Raw genomic sequence first — 23,477 nt, 5'->3', positions numbered from 1 at the left:
CTTGTGCAGGTGAACAAGCACGATTTTCTGGTTATAGTCTCAGTTACAAACTATGCATGAAAAAACTTGCTGTATGTAGCACTAGGACATGAATTCTTAATAAAATAAGAAGTTTGCAAGATAGTATTGTGTCATATAAAGCAAGGTACATGTTGTCCACAAAAATAAAACCTATTAGGAAAAAGAAAGAAAAAATTTAAAAGCTTCCACATAAATTTAAAATAGTTTTAAGGTAATTCCCCCTTCCTCATTATTCTCCATCTAAGTGATCCCTAAGTCTAGTCTTTTACCTGCTTGTGTGTAATTTAAAGGGAAATGGAGATTTCAGTATCTGCGACCTTTGAAAAATGAGATTTTCAGCAACCTTGAAAACACTTGTGCATGCACCTTGAAACATCAGGTAAATCTGCACCCTTAGGAATCACAGAGGATCTTGATCTTGCCCTTGAAGCCAGTAGGCTGGAGCTCACCCATGGTGTGTGTTTGTTCTGAATTGGTGAGTCAGTAGAATAGGGCAGAATAGGTTCTCCTCTTTTTCAAGAGTAATTTCTATTATGTTTAACTGGAGAAGCATTACATGTTTCTGTGATGTGACTCTTAGAATAGAACAGATTCACTTTTGTTATTTGCTTTGCTTTCAACAGAACATGTATTTAGTCTGATTTGTAATTCAGAAGCATCATAATAACTGTATAAATTGTATTCATGTTAACTATCATTGGTTTAAGTCTTTATGAACTAGAGTTTACTTTTTTCTTACTATTTTGTAACAGATACCATTTTTATCATGAGGAGTAAAAATCTGTTATTTTATTAAAAGATATGGGCAAAAATAATTTAATTTTATATTCAGTAATTGCAACCAGAAATTGCAGTTGTCTAGATATGAGCAATTTAGTTGTTTCTGCTATTTCAGTTTGAAATACATAATTCGTATTCATATTCAATACCTTTCAAGTTTACATAGGAATGATAGTTACTTGATACAGCTGCATCACTTTGTTTCTGTTCTTTTCATACATTAAGACAGTAACAAATCTGATTTGCTGAAGACTGTTGATCAAGTAATTGGAGCACAGATCTTGAGGAATACTAGCATTAAGCTCTTTCAGTCTTGACTAAGGATGAAATTGTGGCAAAATTCAATTGCAATTTTTCTTTATGCACTCAGCAGTTTTTTTCATCAGTGGCACGTGAAATGCAAAAAAAGGTGATATGGAAAAGTTTAGAAAAGGAACAGGTATTATTATTAGCATTAGTATTATTATAGTTGTTGTTGTTATTGCTGCTGCTGTTGTTTCTTATATAAATATCATGATAGTTATACAGTCTATCCTAATAGTTGCTCTGATCTAAAGACGACAGAGTGACTTGGGGATTTAAAGCCTCAGTAAGCAAAGTTAACCATCTGTCCAGCCCAAGGACATTACTTTTACTTGTAATGAATTACTTACATGAATTTGTTCCTGTACCTTTATGTTCCTTAACCATGTAATCTGGCCTTTCCAAACATTTTTACTGGTTGATGCTCTCTCTCATCTCAGTCTTCATAATTTATGCTGAAAAATGTCATGTTTCCTTTTAGCCTTGATAAGCACAGTCTATGTTTTAAAACAATTTCCTTCTGCCCTCATAGAAATCTAGCTCCTGAGCCACTGTGCAGCTTTATCATCCTGTTCTTTTTCATTCACTTTAAATGTTTCAAAAATTTTCTGCCCTTGGGCCAAGGATTTTCTAAGGTGCATCTTGAATTACTTAAAACAGGTTATGCAGCAGGGTTCTGTCTGTAAAACCAGGAGACAAGAATTCACTTAAAAAGTGGTTTTGTGACTCAGCTCAAATTTATATCATTGTGATCAGTCTACAATTGCTTATTTCTCAAATGCAGTTTCATAAGTGGTAAAAAAAAAAACAAAACAGTACAAACTATTTAGGGTGACTCTTTATTTACCCTTTCTTTCTTCTGCTTCTACATCTGGGCAGCTCAATCCTGTTTCAGTCTTTTCTCTTTAACTGTTCGGCCTAAATACACTCTGAAGCATTAATTAGCATATACATGTTTATCTTTGTGAACCTTAGTCTGGAATGAAGCCCATGAACTTAGATTTGCCTATAATGGCCTGACTTTTAAAGTTTAGCCCAGTCAATAAGCATTTCATACACTCCTAGAGAGAGAGAAAACATCTCCTTGTCCTGGTGCCATCTCTCAGGCACACTGGCCTCAGAGTTGTTAATGAGGCCATTCAGCATTGCCACTTTACACATCATCTAAAGTCAGTACCCAAGTAAGTCGTTCAGCAGAGCTGTAATTTACCTTCTAACACCACCAAACTGCCTTCACCAGCTCTTTGAATGCTTAAGTGCTTGAAAGCTGTGGTGCATTACAATGTAAAAAATAAGACCAAAAGCGAAATCTTGAAATAATAATTACAGTAGGTTCAAAGAAACCGCCTACATCTATAGCATTCCTTTACCTTTATTAAAAAATGAGGTCTTTCTGTTTTAAAGTCGGACTTCCAAATACATGTAAAGAACCACGAAACATGAGAATGGCCTCTCTGTGTCAGACTGAATGTTTTATCTAGCCTGGTATCCTTTCTCAGGCAATGTCCAAAAAATGGATGTGGAGGGAACACTAGAAAAGGAAGGGAAAACATATATACTCCCATAAATATTCCTATCATCAAGCAGTCTGTGGTTCAGGAACTTCCTGAGCCAGAGATGGTGCTTTGTGTTTAAGAACTCTTGTTGGATTTCTTTACCATTAACTTGCCCAGTCTTCTCCAGGAAGAGGTGGAGGATAAAATGAGTGTTCTTTTCATTTTCTAACTTTTGTTTCTGAGAAAAACATTGGCCCCATTCCACAAAGTCAGAAATAGCTATAGTGCTGTTATAGCAGCTCAGTGGCCTATGGCTGCAGTTAGAATGACAATAGCAATTTCACATCTCCTGGCATAAATGCAAGACGCTGGAGCTACAGGTTAGTCATGGAGTGGGACTGACATGCATTCAAAATAGTTTTGCTGTATTTAGTTGGATTTTTCCCTCCCAAGGAAAAGCTTAAAAATACCTTTAAGGAGCTACTTAAAAGCTGAATCTTCAGATGTTTTAATTGTACAGTCATACTGCTATGAATAGAAGATTGCACAGAACATCTTCTAAATCTGGTCTAATGTCTGAGTCAGATTGGGTGAGCTAAGGGCATTTCTTTTGCAGATTCCATATGGAGCATTTAAAGCCCTATCCTAGCTTGTTAATATTTTTACTTTATATTTAATGAAAATATTTGGACATTTTTATGACACTTTTGTTTCTGATTAGTACACAGTACTTAAATAGGGTGAATTGATAGATGTTAATGTACAGTAAAAAGCAATGTAAATTGCTGCCTGTATACATGGTAATTAGTATGTGAGAATTCTAAGCATGGTTACATTCATTTTCATGCAATAGTAAACAGAACAAATCCAAACTAGATTGTTAAGCCCTTTTTTCCCTCCTGATTGTGGCAAGATACAAATGAAACTTTCCAAACTGTGCCTTACTCAGTGCATAGTAAGCAGTGATTTTAGCACAGCAATTTGGAATCAAGGAAGACTGCAAGAACAGCATCTCTGATGCCAGGAAGAGTGCTTCCTATGGTGTATAGACAGTATCCCTCCATTAAAAACAAATGGGAAAACTAGTGCTAGAAAATGGTTCAAACATTTCTTAAATAAAATTAAACTTAGCTAAAACTTAACTACTTAAATTAGAAGCATTTAATGATGCCGAATATATACACTGCAGTCTGGTACAACAATAACAAATAGGTATGGATGCAAGTTGTGTTTTTCTACAACACAAAGGCAAGACAGCTTTCTCAGTCTGTGTTGCCAGGTGCATATTGTTACATGCGAGACTACTTTGCTACTTAATTACCATTTTTTGTTTCCAGGGCAGAAACAGCGATATATACACTGGTGGATTCTTACCAGAGAATATACCTTGAGCTATCCTATCCTGTGTACTGTTGCTAAGCATAGCCAAGGAGAGAAAGAATTTCTCTTCTACATTCTCCAGAAACCTGGCTCTGAAACTGAGTTGTTAGCCTGAGCTGAGCTGAGCTTCACACCTATGCTAATTTAAAACTGTCTTTGACATGTCTGCACAAGCTGTGTTGACTACACATAGATGCTCACTACCGAGGTAATTCTGCAAGGAGACAATGGCAAACTGCAGAAAAGAAGCAGTCAAAGCTGGGCTTTGAAATTACTTGAAATTATTTATGCAAGCTCTCAAACTCAGAGCAGTAATAATTTTCAGATCAAAACCTCAAAGAATTTCTGTAACTAATGTTTCATCTCCCCGTGATGAACCTTATACTAGATGTAAAACCACATTCAGTTGTAATACACAGCCTTGGACTCCTGTCCAGTGTGTTTGAAAAGGTTGGTGAACTCTGCCAGGTACTCTGACTGAAACGTTCGTGTAAGTATATGTTCATGACTTTTATTCAAATGTTTATTGGGGAAAGAAAATCCAGCTTTCTAAAAGCTTAGAACACTAATAATTTCTGGATCTATGAAGAAGAATATGTGCCTACAATGTGACTTAAATAGAACTTGGTGCAATGTATTCTTGAAACTGCCAGCATATGAAGGTGGGATGAGCCTTTTTTCCCAACAAATACTTTTCTCCAGGTCCTTAGAATTCACTGTGTGCACATATGTAATCAAAATTATCTTTGATTTGTCTGTGCTGAACATCTCAGTACCATCTTGTGTTTAAAATAGACATGATGTGTCCCTTTGGAGCTCATTGTGGGGCCCCTTCCAGCTGTAGGTCCCTAAAGCAGACCTGAATAAGCACACTGCACACAGAGCAACTTCACTTTCTTGTTAGCATTCCAGAGGAGGAGCATCTCTTCCCTCTCTCCTCCCCATTTATTCAGTTGTCTAATCAAAGTACACAGTTCCTATCATCCAGTAGAAGCATTTACCTCCCTCTCCATGCTTCAAAAGCATCTTAACATAACGGCATTAGATTCTACTAAATGTATGCAGCACCTCCGAGGCTGTCCAGAAGCATGAGAGCTGTAAAGCTACCCAGGCTAGTTCTGAGCAAGCTGGCTAAGTACCAAGAGATACAAATTTGTGCAGCATAAGGCTTCTCCTCGGCTAATGTATCTTGTTTTCATGACACAGTATAACCATAGCAATATAGATTTCGGGACCTAAGATAACTCATCTGCTTATAGCATAGCTATTGCTACATTTTCTGTATCGCTGTTGAAGAAATCCCCAAATCTCTTTTGGATCTAAGTGAATTTTTCTAATAGAAAAAGGAGATTATGTTTCTTGTAGTGTTATATGATACAATAAGCCATAAGTTAATGCCTTACTAATCAATTGAACAGATATTATGAATGTATTTCTTTCCAGAGGTGGTATTCTTCAGAAATGTTTTTTACTGTTTAGGCTTTGCAGACTTCAGTGTTGAGGATTTTGCACACTATGTGCATTCATAATGTGGAAATTTAGTGCATGAGAGAAATTTAGTGAATTTGTAGTTTCTTCTAAACCCCCGCTAAGATTAACATTTAAATTAGTTCTTATCTATGTTTCATTGCAACTACTGTGGCTAACATGATTTGAAAGAATTAGACAAAACTGTTTTAAAAAATAATTAACTTTGCAACAGGATCCTTTACAGCATATGTGATTCTACGCCTTATATCACTCACTACTCAGCATCGTCTGAAGCTTTCTAATATTACTCAATTGCAATGTTAATCCACAGGAATACCTCACTAATTCTTATTTAATGCATCCCCAAAAATACTGCTCAACAACAAAATAACTTAGAAATCATGACATGTAAGCAGTAAAACATTTGCTTTGATGATCCAAAGGCAAAAATAAAATACTACCAGAGTGAAAACACAAAGGTAGTAATGAGAGTACATCATAGTATTATCACACAGGCCTTAAACACAACCTAAAAGAACAATGTATCTCTAAGAAAGTGAATGCCTGTAATATATGTATTAGGAGCAAAAACTATTTGGGACAGTATTATATGTAGTATTTACTATTGGGAAAACAAAAAGGCAGAAATTACTTAGTCCTAGTAGTATGTGGGGTACTTTTTTGTAGACTTATTTCTGCTTAGTCTATCAGGCCAAAGCTGGACACGCCCCAGCACCTCAGTGTCTTGTAGTTCAGAACTGAACACAGGATTCGAGGTGTGGGCTCACCAGTGCTGTGTATGGGGGACAGTGCTCTTCAGTGAAGGGCACAGTTTAAATGGGCTCCCAAACCTGTCCCTGTGCCTACAGCAACGCTTTCAGTGGCTGTATACATGTGTGTGCATGCCTCCCAAAACCTAACCCGCATTCTGGAATGCAAACGCAGAAACAGCAGCTGTTCAACAGCACGCAACATAAGCTGACTGACTACTCTGTAGAAAAGGAATTACATATGGATTTAGTTTTCATTTAAACAAAATGAAGAATCATATAATAATTCCTTGTTTTATCTTTATACTAGGAGGGTAAAAACCTGATTTTTATCATGTCTGCTATACATGATAAAATGTATAGAATAAACAGCTCAGCTTTCTAATATATTTTAATTATGCATCAGAAAATTAAGAACACCTTTCAGTTCATAATCTGACACCTACTTTGCACAGTGTTATTCAAAACAACTACAGTGTGACACAGTATGATTTTCAATGTACAAAACTACATTAGGAGTGCATTCAGGTTACATCCTTAAATCACAAAATGTCACTAATAACCTGTTACCTATTAAGAAATTTTAAAAGACCTTGTAAGCAGACCTTTACAGGAGTGAAAAATATTCTAAGGTTCCCCTGGTCTATTTAACACTTCAAAAAGCTTTCACCTTATGCATAATGGGCATACCTCTTTGAAAATCATACTGTCTATTACATTTCTACATTACATTACATTTCTACATCTTTCATTCAAAAATATTTGTATTCACATTTCTGGCAACTTCTTGAACAAAGGAGAGCAACCACAAGTACTAGGACGACTTTGGACTGTTACGAAAAATGCCATGGGATACTGCTGCTGTTTTAGAACAAGCAAAGCTTTGTTTTTAGTGATTTAACTTATATAAAAATCCCATAGTTAGTAAGACACCTGGAACTTAACGTCTCTACCTAAGATAGAAGTTCTCCTTCAAATACCAATTGCAATTAGCAGTTCTCACTACATGCATAATTTGAAGGTTATGCTAACAGTAATCAGAATCTGCAAACATTTATGCTAAATACACAATAGCACTGAGTACATGCACCAAGTGCAGTGGCTGGCAGCTTGCCACAGGGATTAATGCCTCCAGATAAATGATTGTTTTACCTCAAACCATCAACAAAAGATTACGTTATTGCAATGGTGCAATTAATAATCTACCACTTGATTATTTGTTACAATGATATCTTCATGGATCAGGTTGAAAAATCGAGGGAACTTGAAATGTTTGGTTGTGGGGGTTTTTTTTCCATTGGCTATTCAATAGGAGAGACAATGAATAGTGTGTTAATAACCCACTTGGTATTCTCTGATGTGGCCTTCTGTTTATTGTGTATGAGAGTTATGTTTGCTTTGTATGAATGATGTCTTGAGCTCAGGACAAAGTTGGAAACTTTATAAAAATTGAAAAATTTTAAAAAGAGCATTTGATGCTGTCAACTTTTGAAATTTGAACACAGAACTGATTTTCTATTGATAAAGAAATGAAGTGCCATAGGAGTCCAGAATCTGTCTCTAAGAACTGAGACCCCTAAGAGAAATGGTATCTCCGGTAACTCAACTATTTTAAGTCTAGTTACTGTAAAACTGCCACTGCAGACCATGGCCTGCAGGCACTCAAGTTTAGAGCCTACAGTGTTTCTAGTGATCAGAATTTCAGATGTGTTTAGCTAACAACCAAGATAAGAGTAAGACATGTGGCGGTGTAAGACAATAAGCATAACCCCTCCCCTCTTAAAATGAGATTGGCATTATTTAGTGAACTGCATTTTTACATAATCTCCCAGGCTCTATTGGAAATTGTCACCATTGATAATGTTTTTTTTAGTTATTTCCCTAATGTCACTTTTCTGCCTGGCATTGCTGAGTTTCTAGTATGAGCCCATGTGAGCTATTCAATAGATTGCAATCTTTCTGGCATTAATACTTGCCAAAAGAATTAGACTATAGCATGTACTAGTTTTCAAATGAGATTATAAAGGGAGTGCTACAACAGTTCCTTATCTGTTGGTGGTGAAGCAAAGTTTATTAGAAGGGATCACAACATGACACAAACACATGTAATTATTCTAATTAATACACAATCAGCTACAGGGTCTTCAGTTGAAACATCATTATAATCTTGAATCATCTCACACCTTTGCACCATGGAAGTTTCATTACAATTTAGAAGGTGCTGTCACATAATGGTTTTGCTCAAGAAGTAGCTGGTTGGAAACAGAGAGTTCTTTTGTACTTAAACTAATGCTACAAACTGAATGCAGAAAGTTACCGTGGCCTGATTGCAGGAACAGTCAAAAAAGAATTTGTCAACCTTCGTCCTAACCTAGGAAGTTGTGCTGGTGCATCCTCCCTCTTCACCCCCTCAGCCCCTTTCCAGGCTGCAGTGTGATCTGAGAAAATGCTTGTTAGGCCTCATCCTTGAAAACATCACCTGGGCTCAGCTCTTTCTGAGCTTATCAAAAAACACTGTCTGCTCTCAGGAACTTCTAACAAGCTTCTGTTTTTCTCCTGACCAGCCTTGGAAAAGATTTCTCTGGCCTGAATGGCATAACACTCCTATTCTCACGCTTTTAAAGAAAGTGCTGACCCAAACTGTAGCCAGGATGAAACATTGTTATGACTAAAGCCCACTCTCTTGTGACCCTATAAACAGTAGTCCAAAATGGGGCCCTTTGAGCTCTCCTGGACCACAGTGGGCCTGTGACCAGCATCTCCCTCTGAGTGGGACGCCTCTCAGAGCCAGCAAACCCTGAGGTTTGCTATACCTGGAGGATCACTGAACCACGGCGTCTCCTGGGCTGATATCCTCTCCTCAAGGCCCGATCCTTCGCCTGTTGGGAGATGCAAAAGCATCCGAAGTGAGTATTTTCACTGACCTATGAGGGAAATTTTTCCACAGGTACCTTATCTTGCACTGACTCTTTCTGCCTGCGTGCATACCCTCCGTGCATATGCTATAGCAAATCTGGAAGTTAGGTTAAGTTATAATTATAATTTAGGCTAAGTGCTGTTAAGTGTTATTTCTCTGTTAGGTTGTTAAGGTTTACACTGTCTTTACACACAGACACACACATACACCTAGGTAGTTACAATTAATTCCTGTTTTGATTGCCTGGATTTTGTTTGGTTTCGTTGTTGCTTGCTTTCCCCTTGTTGTGCCTTAGTTGCCCTTTGTAAGTAGAATGAAATTTGCCAAGGAATTTGTTGTGCTTTGTAGTTTAACATTAAATCTGACTTTTGCTCATACCTTTGCTGGTCATTCTTTGAGCGATCTCAAGCAGAAGTGGCCAAACAATTTGAGGAGTGTGAGAATAGAACATGGACTGTCAAAAGAGAAAACAGGTCCAAAACTTACATAAGGTCTTCAATGAAATGGTTCCTGAGACTCTTAATTGATCAATTCATTGAACATTGCCTCTCTGAGAACTGGACCATGGAAAATCCATCTGACTCACCAGTGATTAAGTTTTTGGTTTAAGAAACATACACAGATTAATGAGGTGTGCCTGATAATGGCATGTGGTTATTCAGGGTGTGAACAACCTCTAGGGTCTCTCGAAACAGGTGGCTTCAGGCTTAGTCTCCTGTGAAAAAGCAGAAAAAACATCTTTATTGAAGAAGCACAGTGCAGATGAGAGGGCATATACAGGGAGAAGCAAAATGTTATTAAAGTACAATAGCTGTACAATGCTACATACAGTATTACACTAGCTATGAAGAATATTAACATCAAGTATTATAAATATTGACATCGAATGGTCAATGATATTAATTTTTTCCAGATACATAATCTTAGAATTAGTCAAAAAAAGGACTTTATAATTGGATGCAACGTTCTACTTTCTTCCTATGGAGAAGAAAGGTATAAATGCTTTGACGTTGGCTATTTTTCAACTTTTGTTAAGCACTGGGCAAAATATTACCTGTATAAAGAGTTGTATGTACTGTGCAATATCATCTGGTCCCACGGCAGAGCAGGAACGGCGCTCTGTGCTGACACAGGTACACAGCGCATTAGTGCCCGATCTGCTCAGCATAGAAAAGCTGAGGTGCCGTCATGCTCGGCGAGCAAACGCAGATCAGGCTGAAATCACCCCTGACCCCGGGAGCTCGTCACCCGTGACACGGTGGGGCTCAGCCGCGTCCCGGCGCGCTCGGCAGCGGGCACAGGGCGGCCCAGCCCCGATGGCCGGGCAGAACGGATTTCCTGAGGGTGCCGGACCCCACCGCGGGGTCCGACCGCATCCCGGCCCCGGGCTCCGCGCCTGGCTTTCCCCACCTGTGGGGATTTCGCCTCGCGCCCTGGTGGCTGGAATGGGAAAGGGCTGAGCCCGAGGCGGCCGCCGGGACGGTTCGCTCGGGGAGAGGAAAATTCCAGCCGAGAGGAGCGGCCCTGCCCCCGCTGGCCGCTAACAGCCCGCGGCCGGGGCCGAGCGGAGTCCCCACTCCGGCCGCAGCTGGAGGGACAGCCGGGTGTGTGGGGGCGGGAGGAGGCGCTGGAACGGGAACAGGGAGTCTCTGTGTCTCCGCGCGTGCCGGAGCGGGGAAGGTTCCGCCTTTCAAGTTTCTCGCCGCCAAGTTCGGTTTTGGGTTGGTTTTTGGTTTTTTTTTTTTTTTCCTTCTGTGTTTTTTTTCCCCTCCGCCCAAGGTGTGGTTCCGGGAGCGGCAGGAGCCTGGCGCAGCCCGTGACCACGGCCGCCACCCCGAGCAGACGCCTAGTGTCCCCGCTGCAAACAGCGGGGAATGCCCGGGCTCGGGGGTAGGGCGGCGCCAGGGGCTACGGAGCAGAGCCGCCCTCCTCAGCCCGCCCCGAGCAGGTGAGGCGGGGAGCCGAGGTTGTGCGGGCGGGTCCCCGGCTTGCGCCCGCCCTGCGCTCCCTTGGCCGCCGGCATGGACGGCGGCGCTCGGCCGGCGGCCGCCTTGCCACCCTCCGGGTAAGCACAGCTGAAGGCGCGGGCGGGAGCGCGGCCGCCCCCGGCTCCAGAGGGACAGCCGGCGGGAGCCCGGCCGTGCCGGGCCGTGCGCAGGGCTGGGTGGGGTGAGGTGAGGTGAGAGCGAGGGGGCAGCTCGGGTCGGGGAGGCCGGTGCCGTGCGCGTCCGGCTGTGAGGTGCGGCGCTTGGGAGGCAGCCAGCGGCGAGAGGCGGCTCCCCAGCGCTGGGGGCGGGGGTGCTGCCCGTGCCCCTTCCCGGGGCTCCCGCGGCGGGGCCGAGGCGGAAGCCCCGGGCGGGACCCGGGCAGATGGAGCGGCGCGACCGTTAAACGGCAGCGGGGGCGCCGCGCCTCGGGGGCACCTCGGCCGCTCCCCGCGGTGGGGCTGCGCCGCCAGCCCGTCGGGCCGCCGGAGCCCTCCTTGGCGGTGCCCGACCGAGCAGCGGCTGCAGCGCCAGCCCCGCGCCGCGGGCATTCCCGCAGGGACGAGCCGCGACCCGCCCGCCGGCACCGCCGTCCCGGTGCCTCTGCCAGGCTGTGGCGCTGCCGGCGCGGGACCTGCTGGGTGCACGGCACTGCCGGGATCGGCGCCTCTGGGAAATCCCTGCAGGTCGACGCTTGCCAGTCGGAGCATCCTCAGGTGTGCGGAGCCAACTTGCAGCTCTCTGGGTGAGAGTGGTGGCGGTGTGGGAGGACTGTGCCCTCCTCGGTGCTCTGGGAAGTGCCGACGCTGGGGAAAAGAAAATAAACAAGCAGCATCTGTTGGCAGTTGTAAAAGGGCTGGCTTGTTTCTTTTTACATGTTAGGGCCCGCTGTTTTAATTTTGCTTGTAGTATGTCAGAAAATACAACTTTATAGAACATGTTTTTTAAATCTTAAATAAAACTACCTCAGTTATAGATCAGTAGGAGGAGGATTTTTCCTTAACTAGTCAGGTACGTTTCAAGAAAATTAATTCACTCAGTGATTTCAGTAGGAAAGAGAGAGTGAATAAAAATACTGGCAAGACTGCTGAAGTTATCTGTAAATAGAATGGACAGAATACATGGTGGGTGTTATTTTTTAACGTGAACATTTTCGTGAAGCTTCCATGCTGTTTACAAAAATGGATTACTTGGATTTCTGACCAAGTGCCTACAGTGTAAACAGGTGCAGATGATGGCAATTTACTGTAGTATTTGCAGCAATAATCAAATCAGTTTGAAGTCATGGCTGTATGGAAGACTCCAAAAGGGAGGGGTATTTATTCACTTAAGGCCTTGTCACCATTCCACATTTATATGTAACCATTAAGAAATGAATTTTATATTGTTAATCAATGTAGAAGGTATAATTAACTTATAGATAATTACTGCATTTTTGAGACTCCGGGTACATAAGCACGTTTGGAAGGACTGGGTGTAGGATAATAGTGCTTTATTCCAAGTTAGAAAGTGGCAAAAGCAGTATGTCTTGAATGTCTTCAGTTTTACTTGTGAACAGGAATTTAAAAACAAGCAAAAATACACAATTAAAACTTTGGCTGTTCTGACAGTTCCTCTAGGCCTGTTGCCGGCCATAAAGTTGTTTCGTGTAGTGAATTTTGGCTGCTGCTTGATGTCTAAATTCCCTTTATGTGTCTTCAAGCATCTGTTAGCATCCGTTTCTCAGTTTTGAGAAACATGTAGCTAACAATAGTGCTCATTGCATTAGCTCTGCAGAGAGATTTTCAGGCCCTTTATCAGCTGTTCACATATCATTTAGTACTTAGAAAATCAAGTTGCCATGACTTTCTTGCTGCAGAAGTTCTTTATTGACAGTCTTAACTATTTCCTTAAGATGGTATCATTTGCTCACCAAGTCGCTGGATTTGAGGAAAAAAATGTGGATATACCAGAAAAAAAGAGAACTCCCGGTTTTACTGAAACTGGTCCACAGATACATTTTTGAATGGTATGCAGTTACTGTGGTTCCCTCTCCCTATGTGAGAGATAGGAAAATTTGTGCAATCTGGGAGGAATTTCAGTTGAAATAGCATTTTTCTTTAAATGTATTACCAAATGATGTAATATACTGCATTAACTTCTTGTTAACTTGTCTAGCCAGGTTGAAAGTATTGTTAATCTGCAGCTGAAAACTGTTTACCAGCCAATGTGTTCTTAAATCACTGCTTGAAGTTCTGTGGAGTAATTGCTGGTAACTCTTAACAGCTGAGAAAGTTTGCTTATGCTAACTGCTAAGAAGGTAGTGTTTTGTGAATTTTCAAGCACTGGTGTTTGTTAAGGCTTGGAACCCCTATATAATTTAATCACTCCTGGCTCTTTAATACAGAATTTTGTTATCAGATCTATGGAGACAAGCTTTGGGAAACGATCCTGTCTCTTTTTTTTTTTTTTTTTTGCATGCGGGATTATGCTTTCCTATTGAAAAATTGTTTATTAAAATTGGTTGTGGATAATAATATTTGTCTGAATTTGGTGAGAAACATGCCCATATTATTCTCTCTGTACATTCAAGGTAAATAAGGAAAGATTTTTTTTAAAATGGCCTCTGCTGGATTTTTTTGTCGTTGTTGTTTATAATATGGTGAATAGAGAGTGTGCCCAGCAACTGGCTGGAATATTTTGGAATATGATGAATAGGAGGTGTGCCCAGTAACTGGCTGGCCATGACACATAGTTTCTTCCCCTAGCAGGAGAAACTTGGCTGGACCTACTTTGAAGGTGGTTTTATAGCTCATCTATCTTAGCCTGAATCTGAGCAGCACTCATGGCAGTGAGCTCCTGCCAGGCCAGTTGACAGAGTCTGCTCCTGTTCATCACAGAGCTGAATTTGCTTTATGAAGTGATAGGAAAATGTGTGATTTAATACTTACAAATAAAAAAAGAAGTGGCTGTGGTTGGTATTCTACCTTTTGAACACAATTTTCCTGCTGTTGCTGGGCAGCAATCCTGTACCCTGGAGCAGATACTTTTTTACATTACAAGTAGATGCCAGTAGTTGACACAGGATTTTACCATGAAGAACTGTGTTATGGCTTAATGTGCCATTAGAATATTGGAGCAAATGTGGATTTCGGTAGATGTAATATTGATATCTTTTGAAATACTAGAATTCATGTTGAGATCCACCTTTAATTCAATTGTAGTGTTTCTGAGAATATTGCATTATTTAATTTGTTCCCTTAAATCATATTTAAAACTATGTGCTTGCATACAAAATATCAGCTTTTGACCTGCTTTACCCAAGCAAACCCCCTTTGTTTTTGTTATTTTCATTGTGTGTCTAACAAAAACATGCTTAGGAGATAGAGGTGGTTGTGTGGGGAAAGGGGCAGGGCCAAACAGCTTTGATTACCTTAGTGCCAGAAACACTTCTCTGTGTGTCTTCAGGCTCCCATTCACTGTTGCTTGGCCTGGTGGATGTATTTGAAAAATTTAAGGAGAGCAGGAGAGAAGTGTTTTTCACATGATTCACAGGGCTGTCTCAGGAAGTGAGAGATGTTTTCAGAGAACCCAAGAAATTTACCTTTTCACTTGCATGTAACTGAGTTTTTATCAAATCATTTCAATCACATTGGGTCTCTGGAGATATCAGCTGTGGCGCAGTGTTGGCAAATGTCTGGTGTCAGGCTTGGAATACTGATTTGAGCTCTCTTCCTTCTCTTTCAAGTGTTCGGTTGAGTCAGCTCACAACATAGCCACAGGTTTGTTCAAGTATAAATGAAAGTCCTTCCTGTTGCAGAGTGTGGGAAGGGACAGCAAGTAGCTTCAAACAAGCATTCTATGCCCAAGCCACAGCAGCAGAGTGGGGGTGGGGACTTGGGTATGCATCTGAATTTGCTCAGTTTGGTGAAATTTAAGTAAGGGTGAAACTACATTTTTCTTTTGCAATGAATTAGCTGTTGCCATTGCTCTGTATATTGTATGCACATGTTTATCAATAAGTGCAAGACCTTTTTTGCTTGTGCTACTAAGTGGTAGTAGCACTGTCTAGGATCAGAGGTTAGGCCATTATGGGTCTAACAAGTAGTCCTTTCTTAGATGTGCTTCATTTCTTAGACCGAGGACTTCAGGGTAGTACTTACATGTTCTTCTCACCCCGATGACACTGATGAAGAACAAGTAAATGAGCAATGCCAAAATGGAAAGAATTTTTAGAATTTGGGATTGTAGAGCTTGCTGGATGTTTGAAGCAGGTAGTTAGCTCCTTTGTGGATGGATGCCCATCAGGAGCCACTTGAATGCTAATCATTCCAGGGGCCAATTTGCCAGCTGAGTTCCAAATGTACACATAACTCTTCTTGGGATGATTATGTTGTTCTTCTTAATGTATCTGCCTTAAGCAAGGCAACCTCAAATAGTGGAACGACACTGGTGCTGTTACCTGAATGTTGTATTTAAAAGCTGTTTACTCAAACTTTGTCAAGTCTGAAGTCATAGCTGGGTGCCTATGGAATAGTTACTGGTAATGTTCCCTGCTGGAGTGTGTTGCTGTGGGAATGAGATCAAAAAAACATTAGGGGGTGGCATGTGGATACTAGGGTGAAAAAATGTGTAGGAGGGTAATACACAAATAGAGATCAGCAGAGTTATTTCCAAGCTTTGTCCAAGTGTGTTGGTATCCTGTGAAAAAGAAAAGTGGGAGCAAGATAGTGAGGTATCAAAAGCATTTGAGGGGAAAAAGTGCTTGAGACTGGAAGCTGGGTTTTGGTGTTATCTTAGGATAGGTTCTTTTCTTTTGACTGTTACTGGATCTTTTTTTTTAATGTACTTTAAGTGAGATAACAGTGTTTATGTAAACCTGAAGATCACTATTTGTTTTGAGTAGACACATCTGTGTTGGGTGGAAGAAGAAAAGAGTCTGTTGTAGGAGACCAAAACCCTAGATTCCAGAGGAAACTGAAGGTCTCTACGGAACTCCTGTCATCTGACAGATATAGTAATTCACTAGGAATATTCAAGTCATGAACAAAAAAATGCCAGATCACTCCTGTAATCTGGCAACATTTAAATAGGTCTCACTCCAAAAAGTGCAGTGCTGTTTCTGACAATCTTGACTGTAGCTTGGAAAAAAATTTCTCAGCATGCTGGTTTTTCTAGCCTGACTGCTGTTCCGAGCTGCCACTGTTGTAGTTTTATGCGTACTGTGGAACAGCAGATGCCAGATTATCCAGCCAGCCCTTGGAGCTGTAACAAGGTTAGAATGCTCAACTAAATATTTATTCTTTTTTTGTAGAAATTGACAAGTCAGTATAATGAGTTGCTGTGTTAATGTAGTGGATACAAGGAATACCAGGTGTTCTCTTTTATGGCTGCTTGCAAGTTAAACCAGATCTGATTGTGTACTTTCTTTTCTTTTCACCTGGCTCTCACTTTCTTCCCCAGCAGCTGCCCTGGTACTCTAACTTAAGTTCACATAGCTGCCTGGAGTTTGAGAAAGTTGCTCTTCGCTGTGAGTATCGCTGTGTACAGCTCTAGCACTCAGAGCTGATGTCAGGGCATTAGAGAATGACAAGAAGCCAAGATGTTGGCTCCTGGATTCCTGTAGAGTTCTGTGGCTGTGCCCAGCCTTAGCACAATGAAGGGGAAACTCTGACTGTGCAGTGTGCAACAGTGGAGGACTCAAGGGGGGCTCAGAACCACCCCTGCTGTTCTGAGCTGTAGCAACCAATTAAAAACTTGACACTTCACCTGAATTCTCTCCTGAGTTAAGGTCCCACAATTAAACATGCAGCTCTTTATGAAGTAAATTTAAACACTTACTAACTGGAGTTCCAGTAGATGTGTTCTGAGTTAAAATCTTCATGGGATAGACAGGTGGATAAAACTGCATTTTTTTCATGGCTTAAGAAATGTTTTTTTTTTTAATGCAGAAATGGAATACCATGGGAATTTTTGTAGAATTCAGGGTTCCTGGATTTGTTTTTATTTGCTAGGAGGTTATCCAGTTCAGAAGGAGCATGTGCTTTGTTTGGCTGTTGTAAATGATCAGAGTACCATAGGTGGTTAAAGGATGAGTCCCTAATCTATCTATGAAATGTTTCCCTTGGGAACTTGTATTAATGTCAACTCTGCTGCTTGTGTATGGTTATCAGGATTACTATTCTCAGTTAAAGAAAATAGAGCATGTGAATATTTTTAGCTGTGCTTAATCTTTCTTCTGTGAGAAAGCACTGGTTTTGTTGCAAGCTTTAGCTCTACAGAGGTTCTCATTGAAGAAATAGTACAGCTTGGAAGCTTTCTTAGCTGTGTTTTAAAAATACTTTCTGCACGTTTATTTGATTTTCATTTCTCTGCTGGAAATAGAGCTACTTGGTTTGGAATCTTATTTAATAATAGACAAACAAACCTCTCTTTCCCAAACAATGCAAACAGTTGCTCTGTTAAATAAGAAATGTTGTGAGCTTTTATTTTCCTCCAACAGAAAGAGTCAAAAAACCTCCAGCAAGGAGAACACCATCCTATCTCAAAAGAACATCATTAGAAATAATGCGTATTTTTCTTTGAAATCAAATCAATTTTTACTCTAATATTCCTGAGTTATTGATATATTGATTTAACAATCTTTTTTTTTTTATGGGCCTTGGTTTTCTGTTGAGAATTATTTTTCCCTTTTGATATTTTACCTTGCTTTAATGTCAAACCTTCAGATGGATTTTCTTCCAAAGAATGAAGCTCTTCTATACACAGGGCTTGACAGGTAACTTTTAAATGTTTTGTAGTGGGAAGAGCATAAGCATTTTCATCTCTCCCCTTAGTACAGACTTCCCATTGACAAAGTTTTCTGGAGGAACTGCTTCTTCTATTCTTTTCACAAAATGAATTGCAAATTTTTTTTTTCATTCAGTTTGACTGTTCCATGTTTTGTTTGGGTTTTTTGTCCGTCTGTGTCCCCTCCCTGGTGTTCCCCATCCCCCATTTGATGTGCTGGGATCTTTGCTGAATTAAGTGAGTTAAATAAGAATGTTCAAGGAAATAGGACCATCAGTAGGGTAGCAATGGAAGCTTTGTGTTTCTATTGCCCCGAAACCTTTTATGTGTACGTATTAAAGTAATTTGAAGGGCATTAGGGAAGAATATGGTGTGTTGAGTTTGGTTTGTGGCTTTTTTGTCATTCACTAGTTTGCCATTTGTTTAAGTATCATTGTATTGCTCTTGACTTTTGTAAAACCTACATCAGTCCTTTTGTACTGTCAAACTAGGCTGACAAAACAACTGGGCATAATATTGCAGCTATAGGATAATCTACTGGGCTGGCTACTGTTTAACTGTTCTTGTGACAGCAATGTTGAAAGCACTTTTTATGAGGAATAATGCTTTGTCTCTGATCTAGTAAAAAAAAAAGGAGCCAAAATATCTGTTAGTAACAAAGTTGAAAAAACAAATGTTTACAACTTGTCATGCTGGGTTGTAACCCTTTGAGGCAAAGATGAAGTATTTCTTTCCTTACTAGCAGCTATGGACTTAAACATTCTTTCTCATTAAAAATTAATGTTGTGCAGAATCAGAAATGTAACCATTCTGGCTTTGAGAACATAGAAATTATTTGCATGGATGGATGGTTTTTTTACTTCTTTAGTTAGTAAGACAAACAAGGTGTGTGTTAGTTGATGACAACAGTGTAATAGGTAGAATTTCCAGAGGTGGAATTTCTGATGACTTTCAGGCATCTTTGTAAAATCAGAAATTCAACCTATGCAAAAAAATTGGGCTTTAATTTTAAAATTTTTTTTAAAAAAATTTTAAATTCAGAATCTTTAACTCCACATAGATCAGGTACCATTATATGTTGAAAGTTGTTCCTAGGTTCCCAACTTTAATTTCTGAAGAGTTACTGCTTTTTCCGTTTACCCTCCCAAGTCTCCAGACACAAACCCTTCTGTATCCTCTGCTGGTCTCTGATTCATGGTCTCTTACTTCCACTTGCCTGCAATTTTGATCCTCTCCTTCCACCCACATTACAAATCAGCCTCACTAATTCCATCCTTGGCACCCTCCTTAAGCTATATTTACTTCATTCAGTTTTTAAAGTACTCACTGCTTGGAGAAAGTTTCTTTTTGCTGAATCTTCAATAAGATTGTAATTCTACAGCTACTAGTAAAGAAAGATGTACTTAATTTTTGCTTGAAGGGGTAAGAACCCAGCAAGTTGAGTGGATCTTTTAGGGTTCTGGCTTTGTGCATTCTTTTAAATCTTCAGATTTAAAAGGAGCTTGATCTTTCCATATGTTTGTTGTTTTGTTGGAGTTTTTTTTTTTTTTCCCCCTGCTCCCATTCTGCCTTTATCTAATTCCTCTTCCCCGACTTCACTCTGAAAATATAAATTCTTCTTTTTGTAAATGTGCTTTTGTGTTTAAATATTGTGTATTCTGTTTTACCTAGCTCAGTGCATCTTATTCCCTTGTACTTGCATGGGCATGGAGAATATTTTCACTACACTGTTGAAGGGGAGAAGGGTTTCCCAGGCCCTTTTATGTGGCACTTTAAAGTGAAGTCATTGACTGTCTTTGCAGTTTCTGATCTCATCTGCTTGCTTATCTATGGTTGAGTAATGCCTTGGACATTGCAGGACTTGAAGCTGAGGTCTTAAGGCAGGCAGTGATAGCTAGAGACATTAAGTAGGATGGTTTTTTTTCTTTATTCAAGTAAGTTAAGAGTTTACCTATGACTTTTTTGGGCCAGTAGTAGTAATTTTATTCATGTATTATATGCTGTCCTTTCTCAGAATTTGATACATGTATCTATAATTTCACATCTGCATGATAGGTTATCAGGACATTTGTTGTAGAAATGGATGGGTCAGATGTGTCTTTACTCCTTCAGCTTCTTAATGCTTCTCTCTTGTTTCCTGGTGGTTGATTGGGGTTTTTTTGGGAGTAGGGAGAGGGCTCTGGTTTTCTGCCGGGTGATATGTGCAGGGATCAGAGGATTTTGGAACCTAGATAATTTTTGTGGTTTATTTTGATGGTTCTTTTGCAGCGCAGGGCACAAAATCCCCCCTTGCAGGTGTTGTTGAGATATTCTCAATACATCATGCAATGCTTCTTCACTTTCATAGAAAAGCAAGGTGAAAATGTAGAAGATGAGGAAAACCAAAGCATTTTATAAGCACTTCTTCAGAGCTGGTTGTCAATAGTGAGGGTATAAAAGAGAATCTGAAGAGGCTTATTTTGGAAAAGTAATAAGGATCTGACATCACTGTCTGAACTGTTGGAATCTGTCTTATTTCTAAGCATCTTTCTTTGGCTGTTCTCATATTTCCACTGCCCAAACATTCTTACAAACTTTCCAGTCTTCCTCCCAAAATACACTGCTGTAATGCATCTTTATCCATAAATCTTAAGTTAATAAAGGAGGAGAGAAACGCAATGAATTGTAAATGTTAAATTTACAATTAAACCTTGAAAGTATATAATGATTTATTTTAGAAAAAAAAAATGGGGATTTGGTACTATGATCGTTTTAGAAATACTCAAATCAATCAGTTCTTTTTTTTTTTTTTTTTTCTGATGATGTTCTTTAAGATACTGCTTATAGGCGCCTATTGTTAGGTTTTCTTCCTGCTTTTTCTTACCCCAACATTTTCCTGGATTTTGTAGTTATAATATGTAAAGCCTGCTAGCTAACAGGTTTACAGGAATTTTTTTTTTTTGAAGACTGCTTGCCAGTATTTAATCCAGAATAAGATTTTATGTTAAAATTGAGACTGTTTGGAAATAATGGCACATAACATAAATGCTGAGATTTTATCCTATACTATGTCAAGCAGTATTTCATGCGTGTTGAGTGTAGATGGAGTCTTTGAAATTATTTGGTACCCTGACTGAGTGGTTTTGTGGAAAGATCTCTGTAGTGTTGGTCACTGCTCTGCCCCTCTGCATAAGAGACAGCTGTCCTGCATTCTGTCTCCACTAGAGAAGAGCAGCTGGATATTCCTTCACATTTCCTGAATGAAATCTGTGTATTCTCTGATAGGCTGATGCTGCCTCTTCCTGCTCACGGTGTGGAGTTGGATGGTAGGAAATGACGTGTCCGGTGAATTGTTTATTTTGTAAAAATGTTTGTCAGAGCCACTTGGAAGAGCTTTAACAACTTAAGGTAGAAATGCCCTTGCAAAATTCTACCCTGGTTCATTGAGAAGTGTGCAATTAATTTGCCAATAATGTACTCTCAGAAAGGAAAAATAGTTGAGTGTGTAAAGAGTTCTTCTGTTACAGGAAAACAAAAGCTCCAAGTTTAGAAGTATTTTATAATGTTTTAACTTTCATTTAAAAATAATTTTAAAAGCCTAATGAGATCTGGAAAACTCTGTCTATACTTACAGGCCTTTCCCACATCCTGTCACATCATATTTCACATCTCAGTCATACACTGACTGTTTCCTTGAGTGAGTTTGTGGTATCATGTGAATATATGCTCAACATGGTCAAAAGATCTCCTGTCTTGTCTGCAAAAGACCACATGATCCTTTATCAAAGACAAGAGGGCACAGCTAAACATGGCATAGCATTAGTTGCAATTGTGAACAGTCATTTAACTCAACTCATTAAAAAACTTTTGGATTCTGATGAGAAAATGAGATCCATCAAAAAATGGGAGTCACATTTTCAAACTGTCGTAGGTGTGCCAGTATTGTGCACCAGTATTGTGTACCATTGTGTTTACCAGTGACTTTGATTAACAAATATTTTCACTTAAATATTTAAGTGACAGTGAGAAAGAAGTGACTCTTTATGAGAAAGTGATTCTTTCAAAGATCTGACACTGGACATGGATTCAGATTCTTCCTCTTCCCCCCATTTTTTTTTGTTTGTTTGGGTTTTGATAGTCATTGAATAATTAACAGAGGTTGCATACCTCTCTCCCTCCCTTAGGGACTCTCTAGGTAGAAGGAAGTTTGTGTTGCTTGTTCTAAATTGAGTAGGTTTGCTGCTGCTGTTGAGGTGGTGGATTCAGGTTGTTGCAACTTCATGTCCTCTTCTTCAATCAGAAGAAGCCAGTGATAGGTTACTGGTAATCAAATCATGGAAATCTGGGGTAGTTCCTTTTTGTGTTTTTAATGTTAGATAAGGCTTTTCTTTGTCTGTATTCATCTTAGGATACTGTAGTTTGGGATGTTTTTGAAGTGTCAGCTTTCAATTTTTGTATCCAAGGAGAGCCTTTCTGCTTTAAGCTAATGGCATTATGCTAGTGACTTTGTATCCATGTAATAAAAATTTAAAATATTCTGATAATTGTCATTTTATGTGTGTCAAAAAAACAGTGGGATGGCCATTAGCCACAATTTCAGTCTCTTCTCTGATATGAAGCCAGAGTTCTTTCCAGGGATTTCCTCCTTTGGGAGGCGTTCAAAACCCAACCCGTATTTACTGGGAGAGAGAAAATGTGGTACTTGGGGGAGGTCGATGCGCTTTAAGTAACTGACACTTAGAGTTTTACTCTGCAGAGTGAGGGTGAACTTTTGAAAAGTTCACAGATTTGCAACTGAGTTTTAGTGCTCCCTTGTTTACGTCTTGTTCTGCTTCTATGATCTGTATAGATAGCTGTTCATGAACTTTTTGTCCACATTGACTGCTCTGGTTTTCCACTTCTTAGCTTCAGTTTACATTCTGTAAAGTACTGATCTGCTGCAGTTAAGTGTGGGGAAATCATGACAAATTTTGGAGATTTTAGCAGATAAACTCTCTGCAACTTGCCCCAGACCTAGCTCCTGCCGCTAAGGACACTCTGGTCAAGGTGGTATTCTGATCTGCATCCTTGTCACTTTGGCTTCTTCTGCTGTATGGTGTTGGCAGTAATTTTGCCTGTTCTTTGCCCCTACCGCAGGGTTTTTTCTGACCAGACAAATCCAAGGTTCTCTGTTGCTCTTGAATCAGTGTCATTAACTTCTAAATAAGAAGTTTGCCCTGTATTGGTGTTAGTAATTGTCTTTTTGTTTCCACTGAGATTGTGCTGACACGCAGTTTACCACTTTCTTGAGGATAAATGGATAAAAAATGTGGATGTGTTACAGATGTAGCTAGCAAAAGTTTCCTCATTTTATAAGTTTTAGTGGTTTAATGTATTCAATAAGCAAGAATTTCTTCTAACACTTTAGAACAAATAAAGTGGTTAAGAGTTAAGCACTCTTGATCTTTCTATTTCTAAAGTGTGACAACATGTGAATGGCATGTACATGAGTTACTGCATGGTTACAGAGTATGAGCATGTAAATCATTCAAAATGCTATTTGGCTGGTTACTTTCATGGGCAAGAATGTGGAAAGTACTGCATTTCTGACAGGATTCCGACTGTTGTG

The 23,477-nt window shown here is 39.9% G+C and overlaps 1 protein-coding gene and 1 long non-coding RNA gene across 4 annotated transcripts in view; one reads left to right on the top strand and one right to left on the bottom strand.

Annotated features, from left to right (window-relative positions):
• Positions 1–6,593: 6,593 nt before the first annotated feature.
• On the bottom strand, positions 6,594–10,509 carry LOC121670457. The gene is made up of 4 exons (XR_006018144.1): positions 10,192–10,509; positions 9,724–9,852; positions 9,516–9,591; positions 6,594–9,099 (listed from the first exon to the last, which is right to left on the bottom strand). It is a non-coding gene; the product is annotated as an uncharacterized LOC121670457 (long non-coding RNA).
• Positions 10,510–10,912: 403 nt separating this feature from the next.
• Positions 10,913–23,477, top strand: part of COBLL1 (cordon-bleu WH2 repeat protein like 1) — a 79,296-nt gene continuing 66,731 nt past the window's right edge. The window contains exon 1 of one of the 3 annotated variants that reach the window (XM_042040677.1): positions 10,913–11,085. In XM_042040677.1, coding sequence (XP_041896611.1) covers positions 11,012–11,085 — 74 coding nt within the window. In that variant the 5' untranslated portion in view covers positions 10,913–11,011. Of the gene's footprint in view, positions 11,203–16,592; positions 16,632–23,477 lie in introns of those variants that run through there. The other 2 variants (XM_042040680.1, XM_042040686.1) reach the window with 2 other exon arrangements.

Source organism: Corvus kubaryi, unplaced genomic scaffold (assembly GCF_017639235.1).
Source record: "Corvus kubaryi isolate FWS band 111438036 unplaced genomic scaffold, C.kubaryi_AGA036_p1.0 37396, whole genome shotgun sequence".
In the NCBI taxonomy this organism is placed as follows: domain Eukaryota; kingdom Metazoa; phylum Chordata; class Aves; order Passeriformes; family Corvidae; genus Corvus; species Corvus kubaryi.
This window is presented reverse-complemented; position numbering and strand designations above follow the sequence as displayed.